The sequence below is a fragment of the Ursus americanus genome, chromosome 20 (genome assembly GCF_024610735.1).
Source record: "Ursus americanus isolate L20-20 chromosome 20, mUrsAme1.1.p, whole genome shotgun sequence".
Classification (NCBI taxonomy): Eukaryota; Metazoa; Chordata; class Mammalia; order Carnivora; family Ursidae; genus Ursus; species Ursus americanus.
The window spans coordinates 15,405,019-15,424,079 of NC_142146.1; the positions used below are offsets into that span (position 1 = coordinate 15,405,019).

A 19,061-nucleotide genomic window follows, 5' to 3' on the forward strand; every position below is an offset into this window, starting at 1 on the left:
CATGTATAAATGTACAATTTGACATCCCGTAAACATAAACACACCTGGATACAGAAAATATCTCCTTTGACAAGCTCATGGTCCAATTGGTTTTTGTTGGCCCCAAATATCTCTCATAGCACTCACTATGCAGTTATAGGATTTTATTTTATTTTTTCCTTTCTCAGGGTAAACGAAGACGATCAAGCAAATTGTACTATTGCACTTGTGAGTTACACCAGGTTTTGGTCACACCATTCACGTCGGATGTGCCACAACGACACGACTAGTCTTTTGTCTGTTCACTCTTCTCTGATGTCCTTTACTGCTTTGCTTTTTTGTTTTTTGGCTTTTCGTTTTGTTTTGTTTTTAAAGTCCAAAGAGGAGAGCTGACACTGATTTTTGAAAGTACCTAAGACAATGTGCTATAAGAATTTCTTTCTTGTTTCACTCTCTTCACCATCTACACCTCTCCAACTGTTTGGCTCAGTATTTTGCAGTTATCAAAAGGTTGGTCTTACAGTTTTAATATTCAAAGGGGGTATTAATACAAATTAGCTATTCTGAAGTTTGATTTCTATAGGATGCAGTTTCTTCCCGTTCTGTCTTAAGGGGTGAAAATTATAACAGTTTAAGATGTAAGAAGTATCCATAGGACCTCTGGAAATTTGTTCCAACACTTAACAGTTCATGCCACAAATTCTTACTGAGCACCTGACATGTATCAGGCATCGAGCTAAATGTTGGGGAACATTGGTGAAGAAGACACCATTCACGCTCTCAAGAAAATTACAGTCTCCCAATATTAAAGTGTTAATAAGCATATAGACACAGTGTGTGTGTGTGTGTGTGTGTGTGTGTGTGTGTGTGTGTGTGTGTGTCTGTGTGTGTGTCTGTGTGTGGGGCATATGGTGATGTCTACTAGCCATAGGACTTGCTTTGGAAAACTAGCCACATTTCCAATTTGCCCACTATTTTTGGTATATTTTGGTATATTAGTACATGTTTTCCTTATCCCTTCTTAATTAGATTTTTTTTGTGTGTTTGTTTTCTATTTGTCACCACGGTTTAGGCATAGGGTGTCTATCTCTCATCAGGTTCTAAAATACCTCTATGAATGAGGCATCAGGAACAAAAGATGAGTAATATATTTGCAGCAATTCACTGTTTTAATAATTCGTGTTAGCACAAAGTGGTTCTTTGCACAAAGGCCATGTAGGATTTTGAATTTAGGTGAAACCATGTCACTAAAATCCAGGTAAAATTGAATGTCATACTTGAAAAGACAAATCTACTTACTCAGTAAAGACCAATAAACGCTTTGGTACATAGTGTTCATTAGCAGAAAGCAGGGCTCTCAGAAAAATGAAAATCAAACAGCTGTATGTTTTGTAACAGAAGGAGTCTGGAAGGTCATAAAGCCAGAGGGGCAACCGAGGCTCAGGAAGATAAAGGGACTTGTCACACCATGGAGCTCTTTAGTGACAGAGCTACAAACAGACTTCCCTATTCTTAGCAATGTTTACCTGGACCAAATGTATGCCTTTCAAATGCACTGCCAACCATTCCTTACTGGCCAGCTGGGAGCTCGGAGTAGGGGGTAAGCACCCCTGAGCTGAGAATCCCCTGCCTTGGGCATTCTAGGCAGACACTAAGCTTGCTACAGCTGGTTTCCTTCTTGGTCCTACCTTGGGGGCTGGAGTTCCTCAGCTTCTCTCATTTTGCCCAGAAAACTCTCCAGTGAGTGAAATAACATGAAGTATGCTCCTAGCATTTCTGTCAACACAGGGATGTGAAACTGGAATTCTACGATGACTGTGGTAAAAACGAAACTGGGCGAGTCGGAAACCCGAGTCCTACATAGTCTTGCACTGACCGCGGCATCTCAAACTGACACACTGGTACCAAAAAACAAGAGCGTGTGATCCATAAAACATCTATTTTTGAGCTGTGTTGAGATAAAGTTTACTTTCTTTTTTCTTTAAGATTTTATTTATATGAGAGAGAGAGACAGAGAGATAGAAAGGGAGAGCACAAGCCGGGGAAGCAGTAGGGGGAGAGGGAGAAGCAGGCTCCCCGCAGAGCAGGGAGCCCGATGCGGGGCTTGATCCCAGGACCCTGAGATCATGACCTGAGCCGAACGAAGGCAGATGCTTAACTAACTGAGCCACCCAGGTGCCCCAAAGTTTAACTTTCTTGCCTTACACTAAGATGATGGCCCTTTTAGTATTAAAATGATCTTTTGAAAAAAAAAATGTGCTAGTGGTAGTAAATTTATGCTAATAGATCTATGTGCTAGTAAATAATAGGGAGCAGGCATTCTGTTTAGTATCATTCATTGCTGAATAAAATTAAAAGTTGGTAATACCTTGTTGACCATCCTCCTTTTTTGTTATGTGACTGCTTTTCTACGTCTCTAAGTCTGGGAATTATATGATTCTACTTGGAACATTTGGCATTTACACAGACAGAGAGCGATGGGAGGGATAAAACTATATCAAAGGGTGTTTATATCACACCGATAATCAGGAAATGGTGACTTCCATCTAAAACACAATTGCATGCTCTCAGACATTTTATCATAATTTGTCTGAAGAGTTTTTCATGCTTTCTTTAAAAAGGGAGGAAGGTCATTAACACTTTCCCTCCAAACTAGACACTCAACATTAGTAAGGTAGCTATTAGGCAAAGTGCTACACCAGTTGAACGTTCCAGGTATGTTTTTTGGCAGAAGTTTCTAAGTCATTAATTAATTTGTCTGTAGTGGCCCAGAAAGTCATTCTATCATGCCCACTGACAGGCACTTCTGAGACTGGAGTTTGCATTATGGTTTGGTGTCAGCAAGGAATGGCGTGGAAGTAATTTCTCCCCACTCTCTACGTCCATAGGGACTGATGTACCCAAGTTCTAGGCCAAGTTTTGATAAGAAGGGTCTGGTTCTACAACACGTGTGTTTATTCCACTAGTGAACCAAGTAAAGAGGGGGCAAGTAGGCTCTACTGCCTGGATCCGAGATCCCGTTCAGCCACTTGTAGGACATGTCGGTAGTTACACAAAGCTTCAAGTGACCTTACCTCTCTGCACTTTAGTTGCCTTTGCTGCGGAAGAGAATAACAGTAGCTCATTGGAAATGGAAGGAGTTGATCATTAAATGAAATACCTATACAGAGCATTTGGTTTTGCTTGCAATGGAGGGGTTCCCAGAATGTGGGACTTCCTTGCTAAACCTGGGAAAGTCCTGGACAAGCCACAGACAGCTGGTCACTCTACCTGACGAGTGCTTACAACAATATCTGGGACAGAACACTCATGAAAATGTCCACTTTCACTATAATTGTTGCTCTTTTCACTGGAATTCAAATATGCCATGAATGTGAACGCATTCCTTTTCCACAGAATTAGCGTGAAGTTGTAACCTAATAAATATGACCCTTTCGCTTTAGAGTTAGAGAAAACAGAGTCACATACAGAGGCAGAGAACCAAGAACTGACTGTTTATGTAAAGGCCCACAGCAAATCAGTTTCCACTCAGACAAAACGATCCTGACATGAAAGCATTCCCAGGAAATATGCCTCCTTTCCCTCTCTCAGACGTGTCATTCATTATTAGTGCAAGATGACTCCCCTTTTACATTTTGAAATTGGGGAAGCCTTTTACTATTCTCTGATAACCTCGTTTCTAGTTCTTACTTGAACTGCTTACGGCCTTTGTCTGGTTTGTGGTCCTGAAAGTATCATAAGGACACCTTATCCAATCAAGCATGCCGGTAATTGTAGTGATCACAGAGTTCACTGTGTGTCTGTGGCATGGTTCTATGTTGAGACATGCAGATCACGCCTCTGGCTCGCTCTGTAATGCCGAAGCATGAATCGGTGAAACAGGTCAGCTCTTCATCTTAAACTTGGTTGCTTTCCCAAGATTCCTGTGCAAGAATCAGCAAGGCTCAATTCTTCAGGTAACGAATCAATGTCAGGTTCAATGCCTTTGAAAACTCTTGTGTAGAGGGCAGCAATTACCAACAGCCAAGGTCTGGGTCCTGGGTAATGCAGACAATCATGTTTACATAGATAAAGTCTAGAAGGAATCACAAGAACACCAGAACTGGGAGTGTATGTTTGGGGGGGTGGGGGGGAGACTTGGGATAGTATGATATACAAAATTTTAGTACAGAGCTAGAAATCGTTTGAGCAAAATGACCACCAGCTTCACACAGAATGTCCACATTGGGAGCAAATGAATTTCAGTTTATATTGGGGAACGTTCTCACATGCATAGTACTCACTGGGTGCTTATTCCATATCAAGCTTTATTTTAATGCTTCCTGGGTATTAACTCACTCAATTTTCTTAGCAACCCTGAAAGGGAGGTTATCATTATTATATCCATTTTACAGAAAGGAACTGAGGAACAGAGGAATAGTGTAACTTGTCCAAAGACACGTAACTAATAAATGACAGATTTGAGAGTTGAACCCTGAGTGGTCCTCATTATGATATAAAGAGGACAAGGCTACATATACAGAGAATGAAAATAACAGGTTTTCTGTATTTTCTGAGAAAGAGGTCAACCTACATCAAGTTTGACAGGAAAGAATATTTATGAAAATAATGTTTCAGTAACTGTTATTATTTAAGCATATGTCTCCCTGATTCGAAATTTAGTGTAGATATTTAAATAAATAGAGGTTTCTAGTAAACAAAAAAAGAGTATCTAAAATTTGTTTAATGGAAGCACTGAGGAAATACTTTTTAAATATATACTTTGTAAGAAAATTTAGTTGATAAGAACTGATTCAAGCTAAACCAAATGCAACTTGTTGATTCAGCAATAAAGTCTAAATGATATCAGAATACCATTAATATATTCACATTGATAGCAACTGTCAAATATGTTTTAAACCACTTTATTATATTCAAGAGCTAAAATGCTTGGCATCAATTTGATTTGAGAACTTCCATTTTATTTTTTAAAGCATATCATTAGGCCATATTTTATGCACTAAAACTCTATGTGTTTTAAAATTTGTTTTGAACTATATTTTAATTTTCCTCTTTACATAGAGCCTAAATGGTGTATATTTATCCTGATGTGAATTTTTATAGGATAAATGCATCACTAAACAATGAATAGCAATGATAACACAAACTATCGTAAGATAATACAAGGATTCACTGTTACATTGAGACAAATAAGACAGGAATAATATAAAAACTAAAATATGTGTTTTGTTTGAACATAGACTCTAAAATTACGGGTGAGCCCCACTTAATTTAGTCCTTAAACAAATTTAGTCCTTATACATGTATATGTGAATGACAATAAGGATTTTTTTCCATTGTATAAATTAATAATAATAACTACCTTTTATTAAGAGTTCAATATGTATCAGTCACTCATAGGCTCAGATGGGCTAAATGACTTGACCCACACTTTCACAACTAGTAAGAGATTAACTAGAACTCACCACTGACTCAAAATTCTCTGTTACTTTCATGGTGTGATGCCGCCTCCTTGCCTTCTTAAGTAGGGTGATTTCAAATTGTGAATTTCGTAGGATATGATCGTATTTTATAAAGCTTTTGGGATGATGAAAAGATTTTGCATTTTGATTGTCATGCTTACTACATAAAGTCATCAAATACTACACTTAACATAATGTACTTAGCATTACTTCTCAATGATGTTTATTGAAAAACTAAAACAACAAATCTACTTAGAAAAATTTTAGGGGCATGTTCACTGTGTGAGATACTCGTTCGTCAGGAGACACCCGGTGTTAAAGATATGATGAATATGATAACAGATTGAAAAGTAGAGCAGAAAGGTTTTTTCCAAATTTTCTTTCTAAGAATAAATTGTAACGATTACTTATTTGCAATCATCTGATTAAATTATGATTAAATTACATATACAGATCATACTCTTGCCAATTTTCAGACTACAAGCTGTCATTTTTAAAATGTGACAAATACACAGATATGCTTTGTGTGTTTTTTCAAGAGTCTCCAATTTTGTGCCCCCAAAAGTCATTGGTTGCAAAGAAAAATCTAGAGAAAGACTCCAAAGCCAAAAAAAATTTCCACAAACACCATTCAGTGAGCCCAGATTACTTTGCATTAGGTATGGAATTAGCAGTTAGTGGCACACTGTGATCTGTTTGACAGCTGAAACCTGGTGGCTGAGGCAAAAATTAATGGTTATTTCCCACCTCAGTAGCACTATTGACTGAGTAAGCAAAGTATTGATCCTTATTTTGTTCCTGAAACACATGGGACTCAAGTTATACAGAGGCTTGCCTCCAAAACTCTCCTTGGGAACCAGGCAATAAAAGAGCTTGTAATTCGAAACCTTTCTTCTTTCACTCTGGTGGAACAATTTGGAATGCATGGTCTGAGGGAAACCCTGCTTCCTATGTCTCCCCCTATGAACTTAAAGTCTACCCCAGAACAAGTTTCATGATATAAGTCCAAAATAGTCATTTTTATATTACTGACGAATTCAGGATTTCTTCTGTTCCTAAATATTTATCATTTCCACTTAAATATCTGGAACTGTGCTAGGCACTGAGGGTACAAAAACGAACAAGATAAATGTACTCAAAAAGCTTGTAGTTAAGGAAAATGGGAGAAGGAGAGAGAGAGTTAGAGACAGAGAGACAGAGAGAAATAAACCAGAAGGTCAGTGAAAAATAGTGTTAGGAAAGATAGACTATTTAGGTATGGTTTGGGCACAAAAGACAGACAGGCATTTGTACTTGGAAGGATTGTCAGGTAATGACCCTGAAGAAAGGCCCACCAAATAGATTTCAGTTTTCACTCCCCCACAAAGCCTGCCCTGGTCAAGCTTGCCAATGACCTTGATGTTGCCAAACCCAATGTCATTTCTCTGTTAGCATATTTTTTAACTTCTCAATAGAATGTAATCAAGATCCTTGATCCTTCCGCCTTCTTGAGATACTTTCTTCCCCCGGCTCCTATTCCCCCCACTCTCCTGCTTTCCTGGTTTTCCTCAGTCTTGTTGTTTGTTCCTTTTTAAACTCTTCTTGGCTTCTGTCCTTCTCAGAATCTTAGAACGTTGAGTTGTGAGACCACTTTTCTCTTGCTGTGTACATACCCTGTATATTAATCATGTTTAAGAGGCGAACTATTAAACCAAACTCCTTAATTTAAACCCTGGACTTGCCAACTACCAGCTGTATAATACTGGGGAAGTCACTTAAGCTCTTCATGTCATTGGTTTCTCACCTATAAAATGGGGGTTGCCCACGAGGTATAAACGAGTTAACATGTGTAATATGTAAACTACTTAGAATAATGTTCAGCACATATTAGGCACTATATTGTTAACATTGGTGTATGTTTTAAGACCACTTATAAGGCTTATGACTCCCAGTCTATATTTTTTACTTTAACCTCTGCTTTGGAAACTAGTCATATATCAAACTGCCAACCGGTATCTCATTTTTGATGTCTAATAGGATCTCAAAAATAACAAGACTGAGGAGAACTCATGATTTCTATCCACCCCAAATCGTTCCTTCCACAATTCTCCCCATTGTATGAAATGGCCCTGTACTTTTTCAAGATGCTAAAGCCAAAACTGAGGAATTATTCCTAATTTCTCTTTCTCTAACCACCCTGCCATATCAGTAATGTCTATCATTAGTAACTTCCATCAAAACCGTCTCCAAAATATATCCCAAATCCATCATATCTAATCTCTTCCACCACTATGATTCTACTCCAAGTCATCACCATTTCCTGCTTGGACTTCCACAATGACCTCCTTGCTCATTTGCATGCCTCTGCTCTCATATGTCCCTAAATCCATTCTTTACAGAGTAGCCAGAATGATTTTGCTAAATGAAATTAATAAATTAGGATAAAATACAATCTCCATACTCTGGCTCACAAAACCTTACTGATTTGGCCCTGGTGCACGTTTTTTGCTTCATCTCTTACTATCCCTACCTCCCCTTACTCACTGTTCTTTTGTTATTCTGTCCTTTATGTTCCTTGAATACACCAAGCTCATTTCCACCTTTGGACTTTTGTACAAGCTTACATCTGCCTGTGATGCCCTTCCTTCTGAATATCATATGCCTGGCTCCTTCTTGAAATTGAGAGCTCATCTCAAAGAGGTCACCCAGTCTATAATAACCTGCCAGTCATTACTTACAACCTCCTTTTCATGGTATTTCAACCTTCTTTTCATGGCATATTCTGATGTTTTCTTTAACTATTCATTTATTGGTGTATTATGTCTCTCCATGAGAATGTAAGCTCTATGCCAAGACTTAACCAGTCCTTAAGGTATCTGGAGTGCTTGGCACCTAGATGACATTCAATAAATACCTTTGAATAAATGAGTAAATAAACAATGGCAGTAGTGAAGCAGAAGAGGTGTTGGATATCATAAATACCAAGCTATTGAAATCTATGTACTTTGGCAACTATTTCTTGGCTGGCGAAAGAAGTGACTCCAAGGGTTTCTTTGTTTGTTTGTTTTTGTATTTAATCTGAATGACTGGGTGGATGGTGGTGCCATTTACAGAGAAAGAGAACACTGAAGAAGGAACAAGTCTAAGAATAATCCTTCTTTGGACAATGAGTTTGATAGCTCTTGGGATACAAATTTGGAATCTTTCAGTGATAATGAGGTAGGATCTAGGACTAAGAGAAGACTCCATGGGCTGGAGATGTAGATTTAATAATCATCAGAACAGCTGAGGTTATTTAAGTAGACTTTGTGAAGCAGGAACAGAGAAGGTCCAAACTCTGGAAAACAGCAAAATATTCAAGAGGAAGACAGATAAAGAGAAGTTGGAAAGAAGAATCTCCAAAAGGTAAGAGGAGACCCAAGAAAGAATTTGATAGCCCCGGAAGGATATTTCGAGAATAAGAGAGAGGTAAACAGGGTTAAGTAACACAGAGATCAAATAAGATAAGGACTAAAAAAGTCAACTGTATTTGGCAATTAGAATATCACTGGGAAAACCAAAAACCAAGATGCCCTCTGAGCTTGCAAGGAGTCCTGCCCTTGAACCTCAAGTTCCTCATAATTTCAGGAACTCAGCAAGATACCTGCATGGAATTCTACTTCTCCCAGAGCTCCAGGCCATTAGTTGGCACATCCAGAGAGAGTTCATCACACTCTTCCTCATCCCCAGCTATTTTGTGTGTCTACCAACACAGTAACCTATGTTAACTTGTGCTCTCAACGGTTTTGTTTTTATTTTTCTCTTCTCTGTTTCTAGGAAGAAGTATTAGATATCAGCAATTCAAATAAATAGATTTTGGAAAAATCACAGACATTCAACAGAATCTTCTTCATCCTAAGTAATAAAAACAATAACAAAAGAATGGTCAATGAATCAGGACAATAATTTCCAGGATGCCCCCCAAGCGCCGGAGGATTACTTTTTTATCATTTACTAGATATGTTCACTAGACTATAGTCAGCAAGAAAAATGTAAATATATATTAGTTTAATAACATGAGTCAAAATAGGAAGAGTTCCTTGCTCAATCATTAATTAAATGCAAATGTTATTAAAAGTGTAATGTTAAAGAAATGTTTGACTTAATAAAAATTGTGTGAAGAAGGAAAGTGAGATCCTTCCAAGGACATTCTTTAAAGTGCTTTTAGAGCCCTGTTTCAGGGCTTGATTTTCCATGCCTAAATCTAAAAATCCCATTTTTTTAATTGGAAAATCCAATTCACCCCAAAATTATCTTAATAAAATTTATTTTTAAGTCTTCTGGTTAATTGAAAACAAATTTGTAGCTCCTAAGAAGTTGCTAGATTCTATGCAAGTCAGAGTAAAGAAGTTAAAACAGAAGATTAAATTATATTTTTCGATTAGCATGAGCATAATTCACTCCAGGGAATCCCAAACTTTGCTACATATTAGAATTACCTGAGCTGACTTTGACAAATCTTAGTCTCTAAGCAGACCCCTCATACGTTAAATCAGAATCCCTGGGGGTGAGATTCAGACATTAATATTTTTTAAATTTCCTCAAGGGATTGTCATAGGTGTCCATGGATGTGAGAACTCATGTAACTTATGCCACCCTCATTCTCATTAAATGAATGTTTTAGTGGTTACGAATAAGAGCTTTGAAGTCCAAGCTGGTTTTGAATGCGGGTGGCTGCATAAACTTGGACAACAAGGCCCCTAACCTTTCTGAGCCTCAGTTTATTCAACTATTACTCAGTAATTATTGTTCCCACTTCATTAGACTTTTTTAAAAGATCTATTTATTTATTTGAGAGAGAAAGAGTATAGGCACGTATGTGCCTGAGCACGAGGTGGGGGGGGTGGGAAAGGGAGAGAATCTCAAGCAAGTGCAATGGCAGACGTGGGGCTCAATCTCACAAACCATGAGATCATGACCTGAGCCAAAACCAAGAGTCAGATGCTTAACCGACTGAGCCACCATGGGTGCCCCCATAAGGCCATTTTGAGCATTAAATGAGGTAATATAAAAACTTAGAATATGTGTTACGTAATACACAATAAATGCTGCTAATATATATAAACATAATGATTCCTTATTAATGATAATTATCAATTAATTACAAGCCAAATACTATGTCCGGTTTATAATTCATAGTTGGCAAATATAATTGTTCATAAATCTGAATTAATACATGTAATCAAGTATCAGATCTATGCTGACTCAATGACTTAGACATCTAGTTTGGACCATAAAGGCACTGTCTCATTTAAATTACACAAAGGAGGGTTCAGAGATCCTCAAATTCACTTCCTTTTCACACCTGCCTCCATACAGATTTATGACACCTCAAAAGCAGCCGCGTGTAATTTGAGTCTGACTTTCAGGAGAAAGCTACTAATAAATTTCCTTGGGTCTTATTAGAGGGAACTTTTAAATCTTCGTTGACACAGTAGGAAAGAACTAAAAGAAATTTCCAGTCACATTTTTCTTATTTACTCCGTTACTCTGGAGTGCATGATGACTTGTTTTCCTTTAGTTGTATCTGAACAGTTTGACAGATTACTGTGACAAGGTTACTTTTAAATTGATAAAAGGTTTGATTGTGTCGGTGCATTTGTCAAAACTGTCTGACACCATGTATAATGGACTCTGCACTCAGAGCCCGGATGACACTTGAGTCTGCTGTAACTATTCAGCGTCCCGCACACACCCTGAGCAGACATCCCACAGGGTTGGGTGAAAGTCGGGGAGATTAGCTTGGGCAGACCCTCAGCTCTGGAGCTCAAACCCTCTTACTTTGGTCTGGCTTTTCATCTGGGGCATTTCTCCTCTCTTGTGAAAAGCTAAAGCGACATTTACAGCTTCATTTCAAAGGGAGCAATGCTAGGGTGTCATAACTTAGCAAAGAACATTTACAGAGAAAAACGAAGGGCAGGACAGCAGACTTCTGGTCTTCTGGTGATGACTGGAAATACGTGTGCACCTAGTCAAGAGTCTCCCTACTTTCCCTTCGTTCTGCCTCAGGTGGCCTTAGCACTTTCCGCATGCTTACTTTGTAACAGAAGAACAATTCACTCTGTACCCCCGCAGTGTTGTCCTCAACACTGGAAGTGAGGCAATACACGGCCAGAGCTTTCTCAGGGCAATGTATTAGTTAAAATCAGTTAAAGTCTTAAGGTTGGTTAGATAAAAGATATTGTAGATGTACAAAATATAAATGCATCATGATTTTTGTTTTCGATTTTAAATTCTATTATGTTAAATACGTGGTTTTATTTTTTTAAGAGCAATTTCAATATGTTTCAAGGGCACGTTTACAATCATATCGGAGAAGTTACCAATTTTTTTTTGAGAGAGGAAATATAGTTTTACATGTAAAAAATGATTATACCACCCAAATTTTGGTCCAGAAGTTGCAATACTTTCTCTTTCTCTCTCCTCTCAAGTCAAATTTATCTTTCCCCACATCTCCTCCTCTTGAGATAAGCACAAAGGGTATATAATCCAAGAATTCCACCCATGATCTCCAAAAGAGAACCCCTCCCACGAATATAACTGTATAGTTAATAGGAGTTTTTGATTTTCATTATGTTTGCCCTTACTGCTCTTAATATTGCAGTCCTTAAATGTTTAATAATATCTTGATGGCCCATTCATGAGTAGGTACGAAAAAGAGATTAAAAAATCACTGATTTGGGTCTTCCGTGCCACTTCACGGTTTCATTCGGAGTTCATTTGATTACTTGTCTCTCAAGTCTTTCTTTTTTCATGGAAAAATAAGTGCATTTAAAAAAAAGACATCTTTCACCACACATAACTAGTCTACCACCACAATTATTAACCCTCACACCTTCTCTGACTAAATTATTCTTCCAGCTTGCTTTTCAACTATTCCTACCCTGATTGTCCCCTGATCTCACGGGATGCCTTCTTTCCACTTCACAGCTGGAATTTTTTGAACAAAAATCTGACGGGGTCACCTTCCTGTTTATGATAAGCCAATGTTTTCCTCCATTGCTCTTAACATAAAACACATTTTTTAACATGATCCACAAAGAAATCACCTTATCCCATATTTCCATATTTCCAGCTCATTTTGCCCCATACTCTACCTCTCTGTCTCTGCTATAACCACACTGGCTTTCTTTCAGCCCCTTGATCTTGCCATGCTCCCTCCAACCATTGGCTCTACACACATGACGCTCTGCCTGGAATGCTCTTACCTTCCTTCCCCACTTGTAAAACACATTCTTCCTTCTGATCTTACCTCAATTGTCACTTCCTCAGAGATTCCTTTGCTCGTTGCCCTAACTCAGGTAGATCCCATGTGATAAAGACTCTTGGTTCCAAGTTCCTCTCCTTTTTTTTTTTTTTTTTTTGAATTTATAGTTGTGTTGTTTTTGTTTTGTTTTTTAGAAAGGTGGGAGAGGCCGAGGGAGAGGGAGACAGAGATGGAGAGAAGTAGATGCCCCGCTGAGTGTGGAGCCCAATGCAGGACTCTCTCTATCCCACAACCCTGAGATGATGGCCTGAGCCAAAATCAAGAGTCAGATGCTTAACCGACTGAGCCACCCAGGTGCCCCTAGTTGAAATTTCATATCTAATTATATGAATATTTCACTTATGTCTATTTTCCCTAATAAAATATAAGCTCTGCTAAAGCAAGGCCTTTGTCTAAATTTACTCACCACTGAGTCTTCAGCACTGTATCTGGCATGCAGCACAGGTGCTCTGTAAATATTTCTTGATTGAGAACACAATAAAGTTCCTTGAACTTTCTCAAGATAAAGACATTACAAAGTCTTTAACTATAGTATCTCCTATAAGACACACCATGTGATGTACTCATTCGAAACATAACTAGAGAGGTTTCCCAATGAGTGAAATCAGTTTTTAGTCTTGTTTTCTTTTCCTTGATTTTACTTGTGATCTGAACATAGAAGCTTTGATGATGAATGTGAATAGAATCCCTCAATAAGACTTTGCTCTCAGATTATACATTGAGAAATAATGTAATTTCTTTTCTTTAATATCATTTTCTTGCCGTTCATTAGTATTAATATGGATTACTGTACTGTAATACCAGATAATTCAATATATCTATGCTTATTTTTGGTATATCTCTGTTTTTTTCTATTATTTTATTACTATGGTTATTAGCAAATACTGCATTTCCTATAATATAAGGAAATACTAACTGTAAAATACTTATAATTCCATTGAAATAAACATGAAAAATCAATCCTGGTGGCAAGTTCATTGAAACCTACAAATCTTATGTTTGTAGGTAAGATGTTTTTAAAGTGTTGGATGAGTAATAGGAATATAAAATGATTTGAATCTTTAGAAAACTATGAATGTAAAATACTAATGACCGATGCAAGAGACCAACTCTACAAGAGAGGAAACGTGATTTTACAAGTGACCTGCATCGGTCTCTTACTGCAGGCACCCCCATATAACAGGTCTTACCACTATAGCTAAACCAACGCAGGCTGTGGCCCTGCCAACACTGGAAAACGGGGTTGGGGAAAGATAGAAAAGTATCCAAGAGCAGATTTTACCACTAAATAATAATGAGGGCCGCAATGAAATATTAGAATTTTAGGGTAAAAGAAGCTTAAAGGATTATCAAGTGTAAACCCATTATTTCATACATGGGGGAAACCAAAGTTAGGGTGAAAATAAGGCATTGGTCTAAGGCCACACACCCAGTTGATGGCAGAGCCAGGACCCAAAACCAGATCTCTTAGCTATTCCCTCTACATTATGTGGCTTGATCACATCAGTTCTCCAAAATTCTCTAGGAAAAATAATCGGAGCAATAAATCCCAGGTCCAGACCACTTCAGTAACTGGAGAACCCACAAACATGTTTATAATAACAATACCATGGGTCCGATCTTATTAGCCAGCAAAATCTAATACGAACAAGTAACCAGTCCCCTCTTCACTCTTAGCATTCTCTCAATTTCTCCGATGCACAGAAGAACATTAACAGAACTTCTTCCCTCAAAAATAATGTCTCCGTGTCAGTAAATCTCTTTCCTGGGTTAAAAACATCAATACAGGCTTTTAGGTGACATTTTCCATTTATACATTTCTGGCAACATTCTATCAAAAGTGGACACAGGACACAGAAATCTGTAGTCTAATGCTACATCAGTGGTGTGTTCAGAAACCAGCTCTCCGAAAACATAAGATAACATTTAAATTGCCCTTGTTTCTACGGCTTGCTGGCTCCTGCGGTGTAAATACTCCCACCATGGCTGATTTCAAGCCACTGAGTCTGGAACACACCACACATGGGATTCCTGAATATTTAACGATTGATCCTAATGCACCAGTCAGAGGCAGCTCCAACACACCACCGGTAGTCCAGGGGACCTAGAAATAATCAAAGTCAACCCACTCTTTCAGAAGAGGAAACTGAGGCTCAAAGAGAGTAAGTGATTCGCCTCAAAGTCCCACAGTGGCTGAGTGGGTTTTAATGAACAGGACTCCACCTCGACTACCTTCATAAACTAATTTCATAAATGTTACATGTTAGAAATAGTCAGTGGTCTCCATATTATTGAAGAGAGAAGTGCTCCTTCTCAAAAACCAGCAGCAACAATACCAGAGAGCCTGTTAGAAATGCATATTCTTGGTCTCCATCCCAGGCCTGGTGAGCCATTATCACTTGGGCCCAGAAATCTGTGTTTCAACAAGCTCTCTGAGTGGTATAGAACAAAGAGAAAATATCTTCCTTAAGCCCGCCAATATTTTTTATAAATGAGATTCCAATACGAGTCAGAGATAATGGCTACCCTTTTTCCTATCAGCATCCGTTAAGAGATACTTCTTCTGAAGCTTTTAACATAAAGTCCACAATCTTTCACATTTCCGAAATTTCTTACTTTTCAAAATAGTCTATGTGTTTCTAACAACACCAGGAAAAAGTTGAGTTATTTACCTTCCAAGTCCAAACCCAACATTTCACAGACCAAAACCTAACATATATTTATATGTCTTAGCCCTGGCACATTCCTTTTGTTTAAATAACTGCTTTTAAGGAAATATTTCTTTTTCCAAGTTTTGCCCTACCTCCTTCACAAATCAAGGTCGTCAACAGCAAGAGCCCCCCTCCCCCACCCACTGTAACCCACACGTACTACTTTGTTAATTGCTTATAGAGTTATGTATTCGTGTTCTGGTTTATCAGTCTCTTCCTGGTGTTTTGATATTTGTTCCCAATCTTAAAATCCAGAACAAAGACAAATAAATACTGTCCGCTTTGCTTTCCTCTTTCAATATTTTAGAGTTTGGAAAATTTACAATATAAATATCCCCTCAACCTTCTTGTGAAAGCATTGCAAAAGAGAAGAAGAAAAATTGAGTAATAGTTTCCCCAAATTTAAAAATACCCAGCTAAGGCATATTCAAATGACAAATAGCTGTACCGATATTCCTTTAAAAATAATCAGACAGCAATTTAAAAATACAGGTCCATGAGTCTTAATTCATTATCCATTATTAATTTCATTTAGAGGGCAAACCTAAATATGTTTATTCTATTTGCACAGAAATAAGAGAGTCAACAACCTAAGTGTTGGTAGATAAGAGATTAACAAAAACATTTCCGAAGGGCGTTTAATCACTACCACATTTCCTAGCAAATCCAAAACTTCTTGCTAAGTATGGTTCTTGGCCTTGGTGGGAAAGAGCTTCACTGGAGGTAGACAGAGATGTTTTCAAGGAAACCAGAGTATTCGTTTTATAATTCCCCAATTATCTGGTCCTGGCTGAACTTATATTTACCAAGAACTGGCCAGAAAAGCTTTGCAACAGGGGAGGTCACCGTCCTGAAAACTTCCAAGTTTTTGAGATTCCCTTCGCTAATGCTTCTGCAGAACAGCAGCTACCTTTATGAAATTCACCTCGGATTCCACCAGCCATGTGGGGTTTGAAAGCCCAACTAATGTTTGCTCATCGTCTTTCTGGTCAATACCTGCGTATCTGCCTGCAGTCCCAGGGATGCCTGCTCAGGAACCTCCCCTCCCCCAACAAAAAGCACACAAATCCCGCTTGCTGACATAAGCTGGACTTAGCCCTTCAGTTGAAGTCTTCGCAGAGTCTTCCTCACTGAGACACCAGTAAAGGGGAATACCGAGTGCAAACCTGAGTCCTGTGTGGTCTGAGAGCACAGGAGCCAGCGTGGGGGTGAGAAAGGGTGCGGGGAGCAGAGGGGCACTTACGGTTGGCACAGCTTGATTAGGTCCTGGTCAGTGGTGCCTGGTGGAAGGCCTCGAATGTACAGGTTCGTTTTACTCAACTGTTCCCCGCTGCTGTTGCTGCTGCTGTTGTTGCTGCTGCTGTTTGTGCTGGGGCTGGGAGGAGCCATGGGGTGGGGAGCTGGTGCATAGGACTGCTGGAAACAGAAAAGGCTGTTACTGGAAAAACAAAGCCAGCACCTATTCACAGGCCAGCAGCGCAACTCGAAAGCAATGCAAGCTTCTCGGCCTCTCTGATCCACTCATGCACACACATCTTTATATCCCAGCCTGTGTACTCCTGAGATCGCTTGCTCCACCCCCCACCCCTACCCCAGACCTGCCTTTGGATCAGTGTAAGTTAGCCATAAATGGGACAAAAAGAAGTTCCCAGGTGCTCCTGACAGTGTCATATGGCTTCCTAGCTAGTCTGCTGTAATTCTCCTGAGACCTGTAAAGTAGCATGGTACCTCCCTCCCTGTTACAAGAACATAGTTCTTTCACTCTTGGCACCAAAGTCCTGCTTCTAGCTCGCTTCAACAGCCACACATCTTCGCTTTGTCTCTACTCCTTGTTCCCTCCTCCTCTCCAAAAAAACAAAACAAAACAAAATGAAACACAAAAGACACACTTCCTTCCATTATTGTCTTCACCATCCCACTCCAGCATAACTCCTGACACATAGAAACCTCTCTATAAATGGCGAATCTATGAATGAACAAACAGATGGATGAATCTATCTTACCTCTTTCTCCCACTCCCAAATCTGTTTCTTCATGGTGAATGCCCTTTGTTTGCAATACTGAGCCATCAATCTCTCACTACAGTCAAGGTTCCCTTTGAATTATTCTAGGGTCTCAATCTAGGTAGCACGGCCAACTTGGAGGGGATAATTCTCTGTTGTGGGGCCCTTCGTGTTCATTACATTGTACGTCCTCCATTTTTCATTGCAGGATCATAACAGCATTCTTGTCCTTTACCCACCAGATTCTAGTAGCACCCATCCTCTAGTTGAGACAACCAAAAATGTCTCCACACACAGCCAAGTGTCCCCTGGCATGGGGAGTAGGGGATCTCCCTCCGTAGAGAACTATTGTTCTAACCTGTCAAACTATTTTATAACAACATAAAAAGATAAAATGACCCCCAGCAACTTAGAGTATGCAATGTGAGAGTCTTTATAACTATACATGCCAGAATTAGTAGATATATTACTCACTATACTTTATTTCTTTGTCTAATGGGCAAAGCTGCAAAAGTTCAAAAATTACACTGAATATCTGGGTTTGCACCCTGCTATGCCTCTTACTGGCTGTGTGACCTTTGGATGGTGACTTAACCTCTCTGAGACTCAACCTTCTCATTAATATGAGGAGTATAAAAATAGTACTCTCAATAGTATGTCACAGAGTCTCTATGAAAACTCAATGAGCTAATGTAAACAAAATGATTCCTGGAAATTAGTAAGTGCACAATAAATGTTAGCAGTAACAAAAATGCAAGAATAATAATCATGATAATAATAGTAGTTCTTAATTGTCTTGCTACTGATATTAGTCTATATAACTATTCCAGATATTCTCAACCATAAACTACAATGTTACCTAAAGGCACAATGAACACATTTATCAAGTGGGAAAATGTTCAGCCAAGTTTTAACCTGAAGATACATTAGCTGTTTTATCAGGGGTGGGAGGTGTGTACTTATCAAACAGCAAGTAGGTGCTTAATAAATACTTCAGCTGTATCGTGTACAATAAATAAGTGAATGAACACAACACTTAGCCCACAGCAACAAGAGGCCAAGTTTTAGCAGTATCCAGCCTTGTTTCTTGCTATAATAGTCTGTTTTACACCTTCCAGAATTACCAGATTTGCCCCAGTCCATATTTCTAACTGGCTATAGGACAATGTCTCTTAGATGCAGTATGTCAAATAAAACTCATTATCTCTGCTTTCTCATCTCCCAATTCCCCACCCCAGCCACCCAGCACAATGACCCCACTTCTTTCGGTGTTGCTGACGTTCACCAACCCCCCTACTAGAAGCTTCAGTATTAGCTTCATCTGCTCCTTAATTGTAAATCTCAAAACAAAGTCAGCTACCAAAATCTCCGAGAGGTTGCTGGAAGCATACTTGTCTCTGAATTCCCACTGCTTCCTAGGCCAGGGTCTGGTCCATCTTGTAGACCCACCAGACCTACCATCTGAACCTTCCTCCCTCATGCTCTCGTCTTAGGGAGGAAAGTGAGGGAGAGGATAAGACAGAATGGTTTAATGCAAACACAAACTGGTCAAGAGTGTCCTGGGCAGTTTCTTTTAAGGAATGGGGAGGGGGGGAACAACAGATACAACAGGAGCAAAACC

General features: G+C 38.9%; 1 protein-coding gene across 4 annotated transcripts in view; it reads right to left on the reverse strand.

Annotated features, from left to right (window-relative positions):
• Positions 1-19,061, reverse strand: part of RBMS3 (RNA binding motif single stranded interacting protein 3) — a 678,653-nt gene that overhangs the window by 516,393 nt on the left and 143,199 nt on the right. For 3 of the 4 annotated variants that reach the window (XM_087870143.1, XM_045774473.2, XM_045774475.2), the window contains exon 2: positions 16,681-16,853. In XM_087870143.1, the coding sequence (XP_087726269.1) occupies positions 16,681-16,853 (173 nt within the window). The remainder of the gene's footprint in view (positions 1-16,680; positions 16,854-19,061) is intronic. The other variant, XM_087870144.1, reaches the window with a different exon arrangement.